General features: G+C 33.6%; 1 protein-coding gene across 1 annotated transcript in view; it reads right to left on the bottom strand.

Moving 5' to 3' along the window:
• The window catches only part of LOC145669188 (uncharacterized), a 49,684-nt gene extending 34,376 nt beyond the window's left edge, over positions 1 to 15,308 (bottom strand). The window contains exons 1-3 of the mRNA XM_081737513.1: positions 15,235 to 15,308; positions 13,251 to 13,309; positions 6,806 to 6,992 (exon numbers count right to left, since the gene is read on the bottom strand). Coding sequence (XP_081593639.1) covers positions 6,806 to 6,992; positions 13,251 to 13,300 — 237 coding nt within the window. The 5' untranslated portion in view covers positions 13,301 to 13,309; positions 15,235 to 15,308. The remainder of the gene's footprint in view (positions 1 to 6,805; positions 6,993 to 13,250; positions 13,310 to 15,234) is intronic.
• Between the last annotated feature and the right edge of the window lie 3,679 nt (positions 15,309 to 18,987).

The following is an 18,987-nucleotide window of genomic DNA, read 5'->3' as shown; positions in this document are numbered from 1 at the left end:
TTGTGTTCAGTTTGGCGCTGGCCTATCACGATTGGTTTTTTGAACTGGAACTAAATTGTTTACCTGAAAAAGTAGTTCATGCAACCCATTCTATCACTAGCATCGTTTTTCACACCACATCAGTACCTGAAAGTTACACAACTTGTCATAAGTCTTTCTGAAATTGCCAAAATTTCAAATTAACAGTCAAGAAAATACCAGCATGAAAAAATTTACAAAACTATTCTTGTTTGGTTTAAAACTACGCTTACATTTGGTTCTCTGTTCGGGAAACACTACTTTGTGCTTCAGATATTCTACAAGGAAAACTTAATATGACTAGTTTGCAAATAAAGCCACAAACGGCCATTATGCGTATGATGTTAGTTTAACACGAGTTAAAATTCATTGTTCATAGAATTTTCTCATTCTTTACTGTTATATCATTTCAATATAGCATTTGTAATCGGAAACTTGGGAGTAACGTTTTAAACTTTCTTTTTCTTCAAATTTTAACGACTTCTACAAATCCAATGTGTGTTCTTTTTTAAAACTATGTTCTTAAATAAAATGCGTCTTTATCTCCTAAAGTAGTGATGGGCAAACTTTTTAAAGGAGAGAACCAAAGATAAAAGAAAAATAAACTTTAGGCGGATTAAAATAAATTATTAAAAATAATTATAGTATAAATTGGAGCAGTTACGTATTTATACCCCGAAAAAAGAGGAAGTTTACGAAATTTCCGTAAAAACTTGCCCGAAAAATATTTAGAATCTGAAAAAGAGAACATTTTCGAGTAAAAAATGGCCGTCTGTTAAAATTATTCTTTGCATTCGTCAGGTTAGCATGAGATATTATTTGTGGGCCAGACAGAACTTTTCAAGGAGTCGTGTCTGTCCCGGTGGCCGTAGTTATCCCATAAGTCCTAAAGCATATTACTTACTGAACTTTTAGTTTGCGCATAAATTGTTAGTGATAATTCAGTGGAACAAAATCTAACGAGTACGTTTTCAATACATTGGATTTGATTTGATTTTCAGTTTAGCGTCCCTTTCAGCAGTGAGGCTATATGAGACGTGGACCTACAGCTTAACGTGGAATCCGAACTACTTGAGCTCCCACCAGGAGCAGGGTCTTCGTTTTTAGTACAGTTATTGCTAATGCTAATATTATTAATCTCTCCTTTATATAACATTTTGTTGTTGAACATTGCTCGAATATCGACCAACAATTGAAACTAGAAACACAAAACACTCACTGATTTCCCCTTTTCTTTCGTATCTTCTTTGGTACTTGAAAATTTTCCTCTTCTCTATTTGATTCAGAATACAATAAGTAAATACTTTTTTGCCATAATGGAGAAAAGAAAGGAGAAATGTACCTAGGTAATATCACTTTATTATTGAATTGAAATATTTTTAAAATGCCCAAATTTACCAGGCAAAAATTGCCCTGGGAAAAACTTTTTAATTTTTATTTTCAAACAGTGTCTTTTTATCTCTTGAATCTGTAGCCTCTTTCAGTCCAAGATCCACAGCAAAAGTAGGATACCATATCCAATCTTCCAGCTACAGACTACACAACATATCAATATGTTTACTTCGTGAGAGTGGGCCAAAATTATGAGAATACTGAGGATCTGGAAGTGCGGCTTAATCAATAACCCCAAGTAGTGAAAATGAAATGAAATCTTTAAATTTTACGTACGACGGTTATGCCGGCTAGGCTAAAGGAGACGGTGATGATGAGAAATGAATGAAATGGTGGAATGAAGAAAGTCGGAGGAAATGGGAAAATCCCAAGGAAACTCACGCACACGGTGTTTGTCCAACACAAGGTTCACTTAGCGGGGGCTGGGATCGAACCCGGGACTTCAAGCACCAGAGAGGAACGCTCTACCTCTGAGCCACCGCGCCCCCTGCCCCAAGTAGTGTTGGTGCTGCATATGGTTAGATTTCAGACCCGAAACTCACCGTGGTTCGTAAGATAAACGTTTTAATTTCAAAAATTACTTTTTTAAAATTAGAGCAGTGTGAGAAGGTGACACAACGGGAGAAATCTTTCTAGAAAGCAAAACTGAAAGCATAAACATTTTAGGAAATGTTTAGAGAGTAAATGTACTCCGTGATGCGTGAAAAAGTGATTGGCAAATACCAGATTAAAATTTTAGTGAGTGAATCGTTTCCTGTGCATTTAATTCTGGGAGTAGAAAAGTGTATGTAATTCAGGAAGAAATATACTAAGTTAGTAGTAACCTAACATGGTAGACAGAATCCCAAACATGGACTTAGTAGTAAAGAACTAACACTCATATTATTGATGAAACTTTCTCATGATTGGATCAATTTCTAGTCGCGCTATATTTCCGTCCACGGAGTCAGGCGGAAAAAAGACTTCAAAATTAGAATATATTTATTTATACTTTGAAGACTTTCCTCTCGTCATTCCATAGACGAATATTTATAAAAATAATTCCATTGGATTCAGCCAGTGGCAGATGTAGAAGGTAAAAATGTAGGGAGGGTCAGCCAGAACCCACACTATGGTAGGTATATCATGAGTTTTTCAATTTTTCATGGGTCCTGCAGAAGTTTCCAACTGAACACTCTCCCGAGGGATATTAGGGCTAAAGTGGATGTTGATCTTATGGACATCAAGTATTGTTTCATACATTGCGTAACAGAAAAATTTCAGTTGAAACTATATCTAACATTTCAAAAATTTTGCAATAAAAAATAACAGGCAACGTTTACTATAAACTTTCAAAAATATATAAATAATAGCTGCAGTTAAATTTGTCGCTCAAAAACCTGGGGGACTAGGACCCCAGACCCCAAGTTAGATCCGCCACTGGATTCAGCATCATCAAATTGGCATTTAAAAAAACGCAATTGCTGTAAACATTTATCGAAGTGTAGACATTTTTAAGCAGTTGCACGAGCATTAGTTTTTTTAGGCGAATCGCGGTGCACCTGCTGGATATGCAGCCCAAATTACTGTGTGGTTTGGATGGTTGCATAATATTTGGGGTACGCGTAAGAAACATTTGCATATTTTAAACACCACTCGCCCGGGGCGAGTTGTTCTTCGGTGCTAGCGAGTATTTAATATCATACAGAAGATAAGTGAATGATTTATGTTGTGAGATATGGGCTAGTAGCTTTTTTTCTTGGGCTAGTAAAATTTTGTTGCTTATTTGCATCCCTGTTATAAACACTAGTTGACTTCTCCAAACCTTCGCTTTGCTCTATGGTCTATGCTATAGGTTAAAATCGTAATTCTAAGTTCAAATTATTTCCATTCAACTGTTTTTTGGTAATGCTAAAATCTAAATATCGTTACAGCCTGTAAACAGTACTATGTTTCATATCGGTTGGCGGCAGGTGTGCACCCAGACATTTTTGGTGGAAAGGGTCAAAGCTTTGGAGGAGAGGGAATACTACAAGCCACTACGTCTATGCAGTGTTGAACACGTATTATTCTGCATCCAAAAAACGATAAGTAATTGTAAAATATTTCCACTTACATTTTCAGAAAAAAATATAGAACTACATTGTTTTTATAAGAGTACAGATGAAGTGAAAGATCAAACTTCCATGCTAGATCAATGATTTCCTTGTTAAACAAGTACAGTTTTATTGAGAAAGTGTACAAATAGATGTTGATTTAGGAAATTTTAGGGGTTTCCGAACTCGGTGAAATGCTCGTGGATTCGTCCCTGGTTGGCGGTAAAGCTTATTAAATATTGCACTATCCTAAAGGTAAATGGTAGCAACTATCTTGACTGTGCATATCAAGGATGTTATAAAATAGAGGATCTGCCCATATGTAACTTCATCCTATTAAATCAATGAAGCAAAAAAAAAAAAAAAAAAAAAAAAACCGAGCATCGCCAAGTCTGATTGGCTACTCTCGTTTCTTGCATCGTCTGATTGGCTACTTTCGTTTCCGCCATGATTGTTGGCTCAAAACATTGCGATCCTATTGGGCAGAGTGAGCAGAGTAGGGGTGGCGAAACTGTGACGTATGGCTTCAAGATTTTGTTGTAAGGGCAGATCCTATATTTTATAAGATCCTTGGTGCATATATTGTTAAGTGAATAAATTATATTGTGCTTGACATGAAATAAATACTTGTGGATTTCATACAAGTATTACAACCTTTTTTACATTTAATACTGCTTTTGCTTTAGTAATAAACACTAAAACAAGTTCATGTTTAGCACACTCTCCATCCATTTTCCAAATAAAGCCCAGAAGTGAACGTAGCAATTGTAGCGATTGTTAACTGATACGAATTAACGTTATTCAGAGATTAAAGTGGTCTTGTATTATAATTAGATTGGAATCAAAATACGAGCTCCACATGTGCTTTATTAAATAGATGTCCAAAATGAAGTAATACATCATAAGATAAGCACTGTTAATTCTTGACTTAGTCATTTTTACTAATCAGAATGCTCTATTAACCATCTCGTTCTTGCCTCTTCGAAAACAATTTCATTTTTAAATGTCTTGAACACATGTCAATAGCTGTATTAATTACTTATACGTGTATAAACAGTGTTATTTAACACTCTGTTAATCTTATATTGGTACTAACGGAAGTGCCCGGCTGCCCACGGGAAGAATAATGTTTATTCACTATACTTGAAAATAAAGAACTGAGTAGAATAAATAACGACAAACAATAATTTAAGGTTACCCCTATCAACACTCGGGCCAGCTAAAATGCACGTTGTTCACTAAACATGGACTTAAAATGTCATCAGGACTGTTACTAATCAGCTTAGCGACCTCAGAAACTAAGATTTGATATTAAATCTCGATCATTTTGCAGATTTTATTTTTCACACCTTCTCTCCCTTTCCCCATACCGGCGGGAACTGAAATTGGACTTAACGGCACAAGGAGTGTCACTATCACCTTAGCGATAGTGAAAGCTGAATTCTACACTAATCTTGGTCGTTTTCGATTATTTTACTTGTTACTTCCTTCGCACCCTTCTTGTGAGTACTAGAGAGTGTTACTTCCAAAGTATTTTTTTTTTGTAGATTCGAAGTCATATGTGTTTGTTTACTTGTTTTTTAAAAATGAATTTACATACTGAGTTTCATCTTCCTAACATGAGGAGCCTGCGATATTATCTACTTTTGGCACAGATTTCAAACAACTGTTTCCTTTTGAAACACTCTCCCTTCCTCGTGAGACACGCATCAAAAAGCTATAACCTATGACCTTTTTTCAGACTTCGGTCTCTTCGAAGTAAGTCAACCAACAGTGTAAATTTGTGAACCGGACAAACAAATAAACATTCATTTTAAAATATTAATAGAATAATATAATGTGTTTCTCTTTAATATTTTAAAACTTTGAAGAATATTCTATAGAGAACATAGAATAATATATTTCATAAAGTGTCAGTCCTGGTATAGAAAACAAAAGACTCTTCCTTATGTAATATCCAAATTATGTTTGAGATTCTCAACTCTTACGTGTGATACAAAATTAACTTGAATTTTATTTTCCTGTTTCTTTGGATTACTGTCCAATTTAATCGAGGATCACTTGTGGTTCGCGGACCATAGTTTGAACAATGTTGATATGCAATATAAATAAGTAAGTCTATCTGAGTTTAAAAATAAACAAATGTTGAATGTTATAGTCAATAAGGAAAACATTTCTAATACCCAAGCATTTAAACAGTCGGAATGTATTTTTCTCCATGAGGTTTGGAAATTCTAAGAATAAAACGAATACAATTATAGATCTCATATGCACAAAGTATGGAAGTATTTAAGATCAACATTGGTCGGGTCACTATGGTAACTCTAGACGAGATCATTAAGCATGTGCATCAAATAATCTAACGCCTATCGTGTTTAAAGTGAAAACATAACTAGAAAATACTGGTAGTATCCCTCACTTTTTTTACAACTTCGAAATATACTAAAACCTAAGTTCGCCTCATTCTTGTGTAATTTGTATAAAATATACAAATTACACAAGTATCCAAATTAAGCATATTAACAGATTGAGTTCCCTTGTCATTTACAAGTGGCCACTTTGATAAGTATTATTGTAATTGAAAAACGAAGGACAGAATTCATAGTATTAAAATACTTATGATATATAACGACACAAAGGCGTCCGTAGTATCTTTGAGGTAAGCATAGCGTCCAAGGGACAAGTGGTCCCTTAACTGTTTCGCCAGGAGTGGCCAACTTTCTTTAGAACTTATTCACTGAATTGCTAGTGATAAGTTTCCTTTGGAAATGATTTTCCAAATTTTTTGGAAAAATAAACACACTGCTGAACAAGACTGCACTTATTAAATATAAAAACACATTTACACGTGACGTTTCGATCTTCTAGCCAAGATCCTCATCAGACGTATACTCTGATGTCTGATGAGGATCTTGGCTAGAAGATCGAAACGTCACGTGTAAATGTGTTTTTATATTAAATAAGTGCCGTTTTGCTCAGCAGTGTGTTTATTTTTTCTGATTTTATTCGCAAGACGCTGACTATGATTGTGTGTCAGTCCAAAACTTTTGGTAAAGCCATTTCACTGTTTTGAGGTATTGTCCACGTTCCCTTAAATTGACTGCCTCTTCTATGTTTACATACATGAAGAACGATCAAATTTCTTGATAACATAAAATATTGTAAAGAAATTTACAATTTTGTTTGTGCTATTTTGTAAGTATAAGTACTACTACTGTGACGATAAAACTTTGACGTAAATCCTTTGTTCTCCTTATTTAAAGTTGTAGTTGTTTAGAGCCTTTAAAAGAATTGTATACTAAATAAATGACTGTGCTTACCATGTTGATACATTTCTTGGTGCATTTCACGTGATTTTCCTTTTCGCAATTGGCCTCGAAGTCCACTGGAGCCACAAAATATGGCTTCTGGTCTCCTAGGTCCTTGTTGATGGCGCCAGCTTCGAAGACACCACAAACGCACTTATCTTCAGGCTTTTCAAGGTCTTCATTATTAACGGGATCAGCACTAAAAACGGAAATCAAAATCATAAAGGTTATTACAGTCCTCACCTAGTAGTCAACAGTTCTGCAGTTTGACTGCGGTCAAACTGACTGAGAATGTTTAGAACTTCCTTCAAATCTATCAGGCGAACTCCACATTAAATTAGGTCTATGTTTCACACAAATTTTGTTGCTGATTTTCGAAATTTTAAACTAAATGAGAAAAGTAGTAATAAAATCAAATAATGTGTTCTCATTTTAAATTTAAATTCCTATCGAGGTTCAAAAATTAAAACAAAAGGAGAATAATTCAAAATCATATAGCTATTTGGAAGCTAGAAACAAAATAAAATAATGCACTATGGAAACACTGTATATGAGTTGTTTCCAGAAATTTGTATTACCAAAAGTGTTTGGAACGTATTGCTTTGTTATCTTTTTACATGGGAGAGTTACAGACATAAATAAAATTATTAGTAAAATTATTCAGCTGGCCAACTAATTAAAATTCAAATTTATGACATTTTGACACTGTATTAGTGTTATGTGATTCACTATAATTACAAATAGTTCAATTTATTTACTTTCGAAAGATCTAAGTGAAATGAAATAAATTATTATTATTATTATTATTATTATTATTATTATTATTATTATTATTATTATTATTATTATTATTATTATTATTATATGTTCTTTGTTACCGGAAACCTAACGCGAAACCACGTTCACCAAAGATGCACACGCTAGTCACTAGACTAAGAGGAAGTCCTTAAACACCCAAACTTTATATATAAATTACATTTACGCACTAGTTAAGCATAAGTGAGAATTTTCTACCACGTTACATTTAAAGGTTATTTCATTTCGGTATTAGTAATCGAAAATGACCAAATCGCTTTTTTTTTTTTTTTTTTTTTTTTTTACATATTTCCGGGAGTTATGCAACCACTTGAGAAGAGGATCAACTTTCCATATTGAAATATAATTTGATATTGTTGTTAAAGATATTTACGTATTAATTTGTTCATGTTTAAAAGATATAAAAAATACTTGATGTATTAACTCGGTATCTACAAATACGAATTATCACGAATATTTAAAAAGAACGTGTAATTGTGATATAAATTGTTAGCACGTACTGTTCGAGGATAACAAAAGCTAATCACTGAACTGGCAGAAAATTGAATCAAAGCTTCTTACTTGAGGCGATTTCACTACCACTGAGATACCATTATATTACTATTTTTGCAACACCTTTTCGTGTCATTGTTGAAAACGAAATAATTTGAAATGTATCTGTTTGTAGGTTTAGAAAAAGAAAAAAAAAATAATTTTGATAATAAATGGCAAACACCTTAGTTTGTGCATTACATTGAAATCATAATAAACAATGCAGTGTTGCCAGACCGATCAGTTAGAAAAGCAAAAGACTCGAAGATGAAAAACAGGAGAAAGCAGTAGACAGTAAAGTGGCGGAATTTTGAGTGCAAATCCAGGGCAACAAAAAAATTGCCATTCTTAAGGGGACAGTGGTCAAACAAGCAGTCCAGAATTCGTGATTACTTTCATTTCAAAATAAAACAATACATACAAAACGTAAATTTGAATTTTAATTTCTTCAAAATAAGTTTCATAAAGATTTTTTTCGATGATTAGTAACCTTTTAAAGGTAGAAGGACCCTCATGCCTCCTTTATATTAATAATGTTTCATACATACGCATCAATGGTACGTGTGAAGTGAGACGTAGTGAAAGAGCAAGGTAGGGTGGGAAAATGTCATGCACCTAGCAATAGTATAGCTATATGATAGGATACTCTCGCAGGTGACCGTATCGTAAGACAAGTTTTCGATGACGATCGTGTACAGGTGATGTAAGCCACTCTTGCAACCCAAGTCCCAATCTAAAACAACACATACTCGCAAATCTTACAGTAAGTCATAAGGATCGCCAACCATCATGCATACACAAGATGACGTATAGTTGTATCCTTGTATTCATATTATATACAGCAAACCTCTAGAACTATATGCTCTACGGAGCTTTGTGCATGCATACAGAGAAATATCCTCTTTTATTTAAGGAAAAATATGAAAATTCAAAATTAATAATAATATATTTATTTAACTTCTCGAAGTAAGGAAAAAGCAGAAGATTGTTCACTTTTCATTTTCTTTCGCAGTAGATCAGTACAACGTAGAAAAAGCAGGAGATCTCCTGCAAAATCAGTAGCTCTGGCAACACTGAAACAATGACGGTAATAAACATTGTTCGCTACTCATTCATTAAAATAAACACAATGTGTTGTAAACGAAGGCTTAGTGCAATTGCATAAATAATGTATGTAGTCAGTGGCGGATCTAGAAGGTTAAAACTGGGGGGCCAGGAAGAACCCAGACTATGATATATCATGGTATATCATGAGTTTACTATAAACGTTTAAAAGTATATAAATAATAGCATAATTTTTATTTTTAAAACTCTTAAAACTGAGGGGACTTAAGACTAGATCCGCCACTGTATGTAGTTTAGGGTTGGTGGGCAAACACAATAAATAAATAAATAAGTTTGTTAAATTAAGCAATCAAAGTTTTTAATCATGCATGATTTGAACCTATATCGTACAGCAAGCAAGGCAAGGCGCGAACTCCTGGATGTGGGGTTGGGAGGAATTCCCCCACTTAATATTTTTGAAGAAAATTAGTTTAACTAATAACTTAGTAGGGACGGTGAATGAAGTGAGATTATTGTCAGAGGTTTGCAGTACTTTTTTTTCCTTCGATAGTATTTTCAGCATCAGAAGTTCGTAACTTTCGATTTGCGTTGAAGGTGAAGTATTATCCTTAATCTTATGTAGTTTAATAATTATAGATGTTGAGATATGTGAGCTCTATGTCGAAACATTCCAGTGCATTTTTTTTTTTTACACCTGTGTCTCCTTTACTCCCACCCCCTACTTCAGCTGTTATAATTTCGCAGTCCCGTGTCGAAGTCCCGGGCGGAATAGCTATTAATCCAGAATAGTTTGTTGCTTTTGGAAAATAACTCCGAGTAGGCGCTAGATTAACGGAGGCTTAAAAAATAACTAATACAAGAAAGTGACCATATCGGTTACATGTAATGAAAAAACTATCCGATGTGTAAAGGTTTATAATTCCGTTCCAGCGATTTACCTGCGAATGTTCTATCATATGGATCAAGATAATTTCCAAGATGCTCGTATTGTTGTCAAGTCTTGTATTGCAGAGGCTACTAGGAAACAAAGTTCTATAGTTCATAGTATCTACGCAGAGCATTCTTAGAAAAGAGGACACTAATTTTTCCTCTAGATACCTCTCCAAAGACGTAGGAGTACGTAGATAAACTGTTATCGGTCAACGGTTTCTGCAGAGGTCGTCATTGAATACTCAGCATTCTTCTTACTTCACATTCCTGAACTGGATCCGCGTTTCATCATCGTCAATTAGGTTTAACATTCTTAGTATCTTTGATACCAGCCGAATACCGAGATTGTACAAGTTGATACGTAACTTTAAGCTGATTTCCTTCTTCTGATCGGTTCCTTTTCTCATCGCTAATATTCTCAGTCAAAACGGAGTTAGACCAGCATTTCGAAAGTTGTTAATAAATAAACAATAAAGCCATCGAAACATGTTTAGACAATAATAATAACAATAATAGAGTTTTTCATGGATATATTGTAAAACAAATACCTCTATAACAATAGTAATTCGTTTTAAAGAGCAGACAGAGAAGAGAAAAATATTTAGATCAAGATCATAAATAGCAAGTTGTTCATACGTTTTTTAAAAATATTTTTCAAAATTTATTTTTTTTCTGTAAAGTGGAAATGTGACAGTAAATGATTAGAGTTGACAGAATGCAAGCCAATTAATTATCTCATGAAAAGCGTTGGTAATAAGAATTTGATTTGCTTCAATAAATTTCTTAGTCTTTGAAAAGTGCATTCAGTGATCTGACTGTCTTATGGAAGCCGACACAATTCGATTACATGCTCAAAATTATTCTACGGGTTTTGTATTACGTATCAATGCGACAAAATTTAAATGCTTCTGTGAGGTTCCTCCAAGGCTGAGAGACAAAGTCATGCTGTATTAAGAACGACGCTAAACCAAAAATGTTCACAGTCGTAAGTACGTAAATGGAACAGAGGAAGTCCAACACAGATTTGTTACTGTAGTGCTAGAAGACGCTGTTGAATTGCTGGATCTTACCTCGGACTGTACAGCATCACTATCTTATTCCACTATGTTAGAGTGTGGATGATAATTTAGACATTTGTACCGTGTTAAATGCTCAAATGTAGGCTACAGAAAGCTAACTCCTTCCATCGGACAATCCTTGGTTCAACTCCAATCAATTATGTGTATAGTGTAACCATCTAATATGCTTTCGCAAGGATATTAATTCCTACTGTTGTGTGATGTTCTGTTATTCGAAACTGATCAGCCGCTGAAAGCTTAATATCATGAATGGGGAAAAAGTCTGGAGATATTAGATGCTACCTACCTGTCTCAACTTAGGAAGAAATTTCTAATTCTTTCTCGATGTTTTAAACATTCGCATCTACGCAACTTCACGCATTGAGCGCATAAGACAAAATGTAAAAACTACCCATTTCTCAACCTACAACATGCGAAGCTTCGGGGAAAATATTTTAAACACTGAAAATTCTTGTTTGATTTTTTCCTCATTGAAAAAATAGTTAGTTTGCTAGATTTTTCACTTCTAAAACTTTACTTGAAAATTTTCCACTTACTGGATTTTATTTTGGTTTGAATTTTTTGAAATTTTTTGCACTCATTGATTTTTTTAAAATTTGAAATTGTTTGTTTCAAAATTTTTAGAATAAAAATTATTGCACTTAATGAAAACAATTGAGATTGAATTTTTTAAAAACTTTTCACAAGTGATTAATTTTAAGTATGTGTAATTTAAAAGTGCTGAAAATGATATTATGAGCGTTTTGTCATTACCTTCCGTCTATACATTACTAACAAAAGGTTCATAAATATTATCTCAGTAGAATATCTGATTTCTTAGAAACAGCGAAATGCTGTCTATTCGTGATGCATAAAAAAATTGCTAGCATGTGATATTTTGTTTCATAGCCTAAACAAATAGAAATTGTTAGAATATATATAACAGTTGTCCATAAGGAATTCGTACCACGATTACAAATATACAATCAAAACTAGAGGTAGTTTGGGACTCCCTTTAATATATATTAGAGTAGTCCTTATTTTTTATTTCCTATTTTTTTTTTTTTTTTTGAGTCTCACTCTCTAACATTGTTCCATATCATACTGAAGTAACTCATGAGAAAAATATTTCTCAAATTGAATAATATTAAATACTGTTCCAAGCAACCTGAAGTTTTGAATACATGTTTGTCCTCCTGGTGCGAATTCCTTATGGACAACACCTCTAGAGTAAATCAAAAAGACAATGAGCATAGATCTCGATTTGTTTATTCGAGACTTCTTTGAAAAGAGAGAGACGACAGGGCTTTAGGTATCACAGCAAGCATCTGTGTAGCGAATTTTTAAAGTAAATACAAAATTCTATCTTATATTTCTGCTCGACATCCCTCTGCTTTTTGACAGTTACGCAGACCTAATGCTCCAAAGCTGTTCACTTTACAAGCCAATATTTCCGCAAAAATGTAGAGCCAATTGTCCAAAAATCGGTTATTAATGTAACATCTCTCAACAACCTTCATACCTGACGACTTCGCCCTGCCCTTATCACTGGACCACGGAAATCAGTTTCATTAATTTCACAACAGATATATTCAACAGAAAATCAATTTTATCATCACGTATACTGAAAATATTAATCATTTTCATTTCAACAATCAATAGATAAACACCAATACATAAAATTTAACTACATATATAATTCACTGGTTATGTAAATTACAAAAAACTCTAAATCTGCTTAAATTTTAACCCAATTGAGAGCCTATGAAAGAGAAAGACGTATCTGCACTTTTGAAGATCGGAAAAATCGAAAACCATGCCCATTTCTATATGGCAAATGCAATGTACTTCTTATTTTCGTATCTGTAGGAAAAGGGATAAAAGTTTGCAAGTGCGATAAACACGTCAAAACAAATTAGCAAGAAGTATTGTGTTAATTCGTCCGGAAGTGAAGATAACCTACACTGGTTCAAGATCCTACGATTTCTTCAACTGTAAAATAATATCTTGTAAATAAATTAAATTACTTTTTAATTGTAAAGTAATATTTATCTTACCAAACAGCAACGCTGATGGCAAGAAGTCCAACAACAACGCAGAACTTCATCTTGTGTACCTGAAATACGAAAGTAAATAGTTTAACTTTCTGTTTTATATTGATTATTATTAGAACCAATCAAAGCTTAGAGAATATGTCTTACTGACGAGCAGGGACTGCACCATTTTGGTTTCTCAGACCATCGATTTATAAAAGGAAATATTTTTCTTATATTTTTGATGAACAAAAATACTGATAGTTTGGGTTTATCGGTATTTTCTTCAAGTCAATTTTAACTCTCCTTTACTTTGTGCCAGTGGCGGCCCTTGAGGAAAGTCATTAAATTTTAACGCTACAAACTATATGAAAGAAACTTTACCTAATGTACGTACTAATTCTTGTATCTCAGCATGCTACCTTTCCTTAGCTTGTAACGAGAAAACTTAAGTTTTTACTGATGTGATTTCCCTCAAGAGCCACCACTGCTTCGTACAAATGAATTATATACAAACTAGAAATTGCTTAAATTAAATTTTTGACCAAGACCTCCTCCCAAAATTTGATCTTGAACTTTTAACCTTCAAGCATTTGCCAAAATTATATATTCCTTTTATATATAATTATATATCTGGTGTCCACAGACTAAGAGCACTATTCTACAAGTCAAAATAAAGCGAAAATTTATATATATATATTTATATATATACTGTTTGGGTACTCGTCTGGAGACGTGAATTCCGCTATGTGGCAACATAGCAGATAAAGGATCATAGCTTAAACCTACCAATCATCAAATAATTACATCCATTCTTGTTAGCTGACAGTTAAAGTCAATAGACGTTTTGAGACTATCACCACTTATTAGCATACGAATAGATGTAACTGTTTGATGGATTCGTAGAGCGTAGTTAATGGTTCCAAGTTAGTATACGAGTTTGTCACATTGTGAAACTTTGAATTTTCTATAGGAAACCCCTGAGCACAAGGGCGCCCATCAGGGGGCAAGGTGGGACGCACGCCCCCCCCCCTAAGAGGAAATCGTACTTCGGAATATCGAAAGCCCAATAGAATTTTTACAATAGAATAGCCCAATAGAATAGCAAAATTTGAAACTATATTTGAAACCTCGCTTATATTTGCCCCCCTTGGAAACCACAACATGGGCGCCCTTGCTTGAGCATACACCATTATATAGCATTTTCACTTTATTTTGACTGAAGAATAGTGCTCTGTTTCCTGTGGGTACCATTTTTACAACACCCGATATATATTGTATATTCACTAAATAAGGAGTATTTAAGTAGATTTGAAGAGGAAACCATTAAGCATAAAATTAAAATATTTGTACGTTTGACGGAAAACATTTACTTCCCTGTATAAATAAATGGGATAAGAAACAAATTATGTGACTGTTTTTCAACAACATTCACTGTCACTCTACGATTACTAAAAACCTTGGCCAACATGGTGTCTCAGTGATAGACCGCTCACCTATGACGTGAGGGGTCATTATTTCGATTCTAGGACAAATGAATTATCGTAGACAACATTGTGGCTATTGTGACTAAGTTTCCTCGTGACACTTCAGTTTCCTCCCACATTCTCATTCCAAAAAAATCATAACATAATCATTCACTTCCAATTTATTATCTCTCTCCTTTAGCCTAAAGGGTACAATTGTAGAACATAACACTCAAAGGTTACATTTTCTTTTTAAAAAATCTTAAAATTAGTTTTATTTTGTAGAAAGTATAAGGAAAGAAAGAGTATTTATTTAAAGGGTTTAAAAGGCACTATATTATTTAGAAATAGCTCATATGCGGTTCTTACATCAAGTTTCTGTTTCGTTTAGTTAAGTGTCTCCGGTTTACAAAACTCTTAATATAAACCCAATTTTAAAAAATAAGCAATTATTTCAAATACTATTCAAATAATTACACTAAAAAGTTGCTACAATCATTTACGGTTAGAACATCAATTAAGAAGAAAAAATATATATTTACCTGCAAATCCTGTTCTCCAGCTGAACACTAAGAGATTGTCTTCACGACTGATAAGGGTGTGACCAGCAGGGAGCTTTAAGTTAACCTATTCAGCCAATTGAAAACAAGGTGTTGCACCACAAGCCAATCAGCGCTTCGAATTCACGACGGAAATGATGTGACGATTACGGGAAGTTGAATAATTCTAGAACATTCTAGATCCTTCTAGAACCTTCTTTATCGGATATTACACCATTTTCCATTGTATTTCTGCTTCTAGCACACGTGATTTACGGTGTCAGAAGCTGATAATAAACGTGGTCAACACAATAGTGTTGGGTTTCTTGGAATTATAACATCACATTAATTACTTTGGAATCCCAACTATTTAGTAAGACAGGAAGTATAAACGATACCTGTTTACAATCTGTTCCCCAGAAATGTTTATAACAGGAAGGGAGATGACGCAAGAATATATACGTATAATTGTTCTGTATGATTCGTTCCATTATGTAAGCTCTTAGAAATGTAACATAATACCGAAGTTCCTAAAATAAAAATTGAAAGAGAAATGTCAAAGTATCTATTCTAAAGAAAAAAAGTATCTTGTAAATAAAATTGAATGTTTGTCCCGTGTATAAATCCACACAACTGGACAACTTGAAAAGAATTTTGGAACAGTCAGTACTTACCTCGGGTTGGATCGTAGGTTGTTTAGAATTATTTGTGCTTATCCTACGGAGGAATAAGGGCGTCTGAAGAGGGAATGGAAGTGTTAAATTTTTGCCGAAAAGTTTCTTGCAAGGTCCTATTCTAAAAATGGCACCCACCAGGCACTTAGCCAACTCCCCCCCCCCACCTTCAAGACCAAAAATAAAAAATTAAGGAAGGATGAAACAAAATGAAATGAGAAAAAGAAGGATCAGCGTTAAAAATAAGAAGCTACAGGAAGCTTTTGGTTACTCTTTCTTATTAGATTTATATTACTTGCAATACATGGTGGCGAGGTGAGCGAGATATCCTGGAAAAATCACGGAATTTGAAATTTCTAGAAAAGTTACGGAATTCTCAGAATTTCTGCTACTAGTGAGGGAGATTTCAAGCTTCCGAAAGCATAGTGCTTTTGTGTAATAGCGTGGACATTTTTTTATCATAACTTTTCGTCATCGCATCCTTGCAGTATCAAATATGTTATTTCAGAAAGAATTTCTGCTGCTCCTTTAACCTGTCATTTGGAACAGACAGTAGTTGACGGAAAAATAAAAAAAAAATTTATGTGGAAAGAAAGTTTTGTTAACATTTGATTCAACAGAGAAAGAGACGCAGATATTGTAAACTATTTTACAAGATATTATTGAGTATGTACTTTTCATAATAGTGAATATGTACTTTTTATAATAGTTGAGGTCATAATGAAAGGAAAATTGTTATATTTGAATGAACAGAGGAAGGACGTAAATATTGTAAAATCAATTTCAATACGTGTTTTTTTATTATTTTACTCGAGATTGCTTCATAGTTTGTTATTAAAATACTTACCAACATACCCTCATTTTATTGTCCTAACAAACAAATATATGTTGATAGTAAAGTAGTTTAGGTTGATCGAGGTCCTGGGCCTTCAGAATATCATGTCATGCCCCCCCCCCCGGAAATCCTGGCTAAACGAACCAATATATGTTCCAGTAAAATATTTTAGAATAATCGAGCCTCTGGTGTGATTACAACACTATTTCACGTCACGGACCTCCCCCCTCTCTTTACGAAATCTTGGCTACGTGCCTGCACCTACAAACAACAGAGAGTCCTTCCTTAGGTCAAAATGAAGCGAAAATTTTATATAATGGTATATCCTTCAAGGCCTCCTTCAGGATCTACATGAAATCAAAATTTCACTATGTGGCAATGTCGCAGATTAACTTGGACCCATTAGTATTGCTCTAAGAATCCATCAAGAAGTTGAATCGATTGTTATGATAATAAATTGTACTGATGTCAAAGTCTCTCAACTTCCACTGCCATTTAGAAAGAATCGATGTGACTATATGATCAAGGTAACCAGAATTTTTACTTGCAAAAACGAGACGCATACGAATCGGCGACGGTGGGAGGGAATAGATATCTGAATTCCAGATTGCATTTTGCTACTCAGCAGAGTTTTTAATTTACAAAATACACAAGTAAGAGTGATAACATAGCGTTTCTAACTTAAGAACTACCCAATAACACTTTTAACTACTAATAAACTATTTATCTCAGTTTTAATATCCGTTAATCCCTACTGTTTGATCTTGCGTAACTTTCACTGGTATTTTTGGGATGAATGGATTTTCTTTAAAAGTTCTTTGTTTGCACTCAACAGTTTTTAGAAATGGGTACCACTGTGAGCAAAATAAATGACGCGTCTCTTTATTCTGAAGTGTTTTTGAAAATATCTCCGTTTTCTTTATATGTTCGAAATTTCGAAAGGTTTCCCCAGCAGGAAAGGTTAATAACAAAACCGTTTTTAATATTTGTGATAGATATTACCTTAAAATAAATAAATGAGAAGCAAAAAACATTAAATCGACCAAAATCACAAAAATTACCAACTCTGCTAAAGTGCGAAATTTTCAAGAATGCGAGGACGTAGCAGCGACATCTATGTCATTGAGAGAAATGTGGATTAAATCTACAAACGAAAATTTTAACGAAATATTTCTAATATGTCTTATTACGTGCATTATCTGCGAACTTCAAATATATGAATCTATGTAAGTATTAATGAACAGATAGAGATAACAGTTGAAATGGCCTATCGAAAAGAACGAATTGGTAGCACGATCAGAGTGAAAATCGTGTTTACCGTAGAGCTGGTTCATTTCACGTGAGAAAGTGAATAGCTCAATTAGTTGAAGCAAAGAGTCTGTATGCCGGAGGTAGTTGGTTCGAGATCCATAAATGTCATTTTCATTACTTTCATTTTACTTTCTTATGTGGAAAAAACGATCAAATTGTAACATATGTGTAAAACTCATAACGATACAAAAAAAAAAAAAAAAAATGATGTTCTCGCACTCGCATTAGTATCCCTAATTTTTGTTTGCAAACAGTTTCATGATTATTTCTTCTGTGCTCACTGCTCACTACATGATCACTGGTGCATAACGAATGTTTTCCAGTAAATGTTAATTCTAATTTGGAGAATTTTATACAGTTTTACAATGTTTATCACTAGATAGTCTTCTATCTGCTTTTTTTGGACACTTTGATAACAGATTTCCCTATTAAATGTTTAATTTTCCCTACATATATTTAATTGCGGAAAAGTTTTACAATGTATTTGCCTTAAATTGAAATTGTTTTGAACTTACCATATGAGGTAAGTAGCCCGAAGGAGAACTCAAATAACTGATATTCTACGTAAAAGCAACCAATTGTAGAATGATGATGCTTCTTACCTTCAGCACATAATCTTTACGTAAGAGAGTCAGACAGAAAAATCCTACTTTTTCCTCTCCTATGACTACTCATCTTAAACCTTTACATGTAATGATTCGTGTCACATAATTTCGGCACTCCAAAGACATTCATATTAATAATAATAATAATAATAATAATAATAATAATAATAATAATAATAATAATAATAATAATAACCTATAATCAGTTTTTCTCTCACTATAAATTTCTAAGTATTATTAGTGGTATAAAAATTGTTGAAAGTGTATAAAGAAAAGAATTCTCGTATCTGAATGTTACAATGATACGTATGGGGACAATGTGTTGAGATGT

The sequence above is a fragment of the Thermobia domestica genome, chromosome 13 (assembly GCF_964235325.1).
Source record: "Thermobia domestica chromosome 13, izTheDome1.hap1.1, whole genome shotgun sequence".
NCBI lineage: Eukaryota > Metazoa > Arthropoda > Insecta > Zygentoma > Lepismatidae > Thermobia > Thermobia domestica.
Note: the sequence above shows the minus strand (reverse complement) of the source record. Positions and strands in the feature narration are given on the sequence as shown.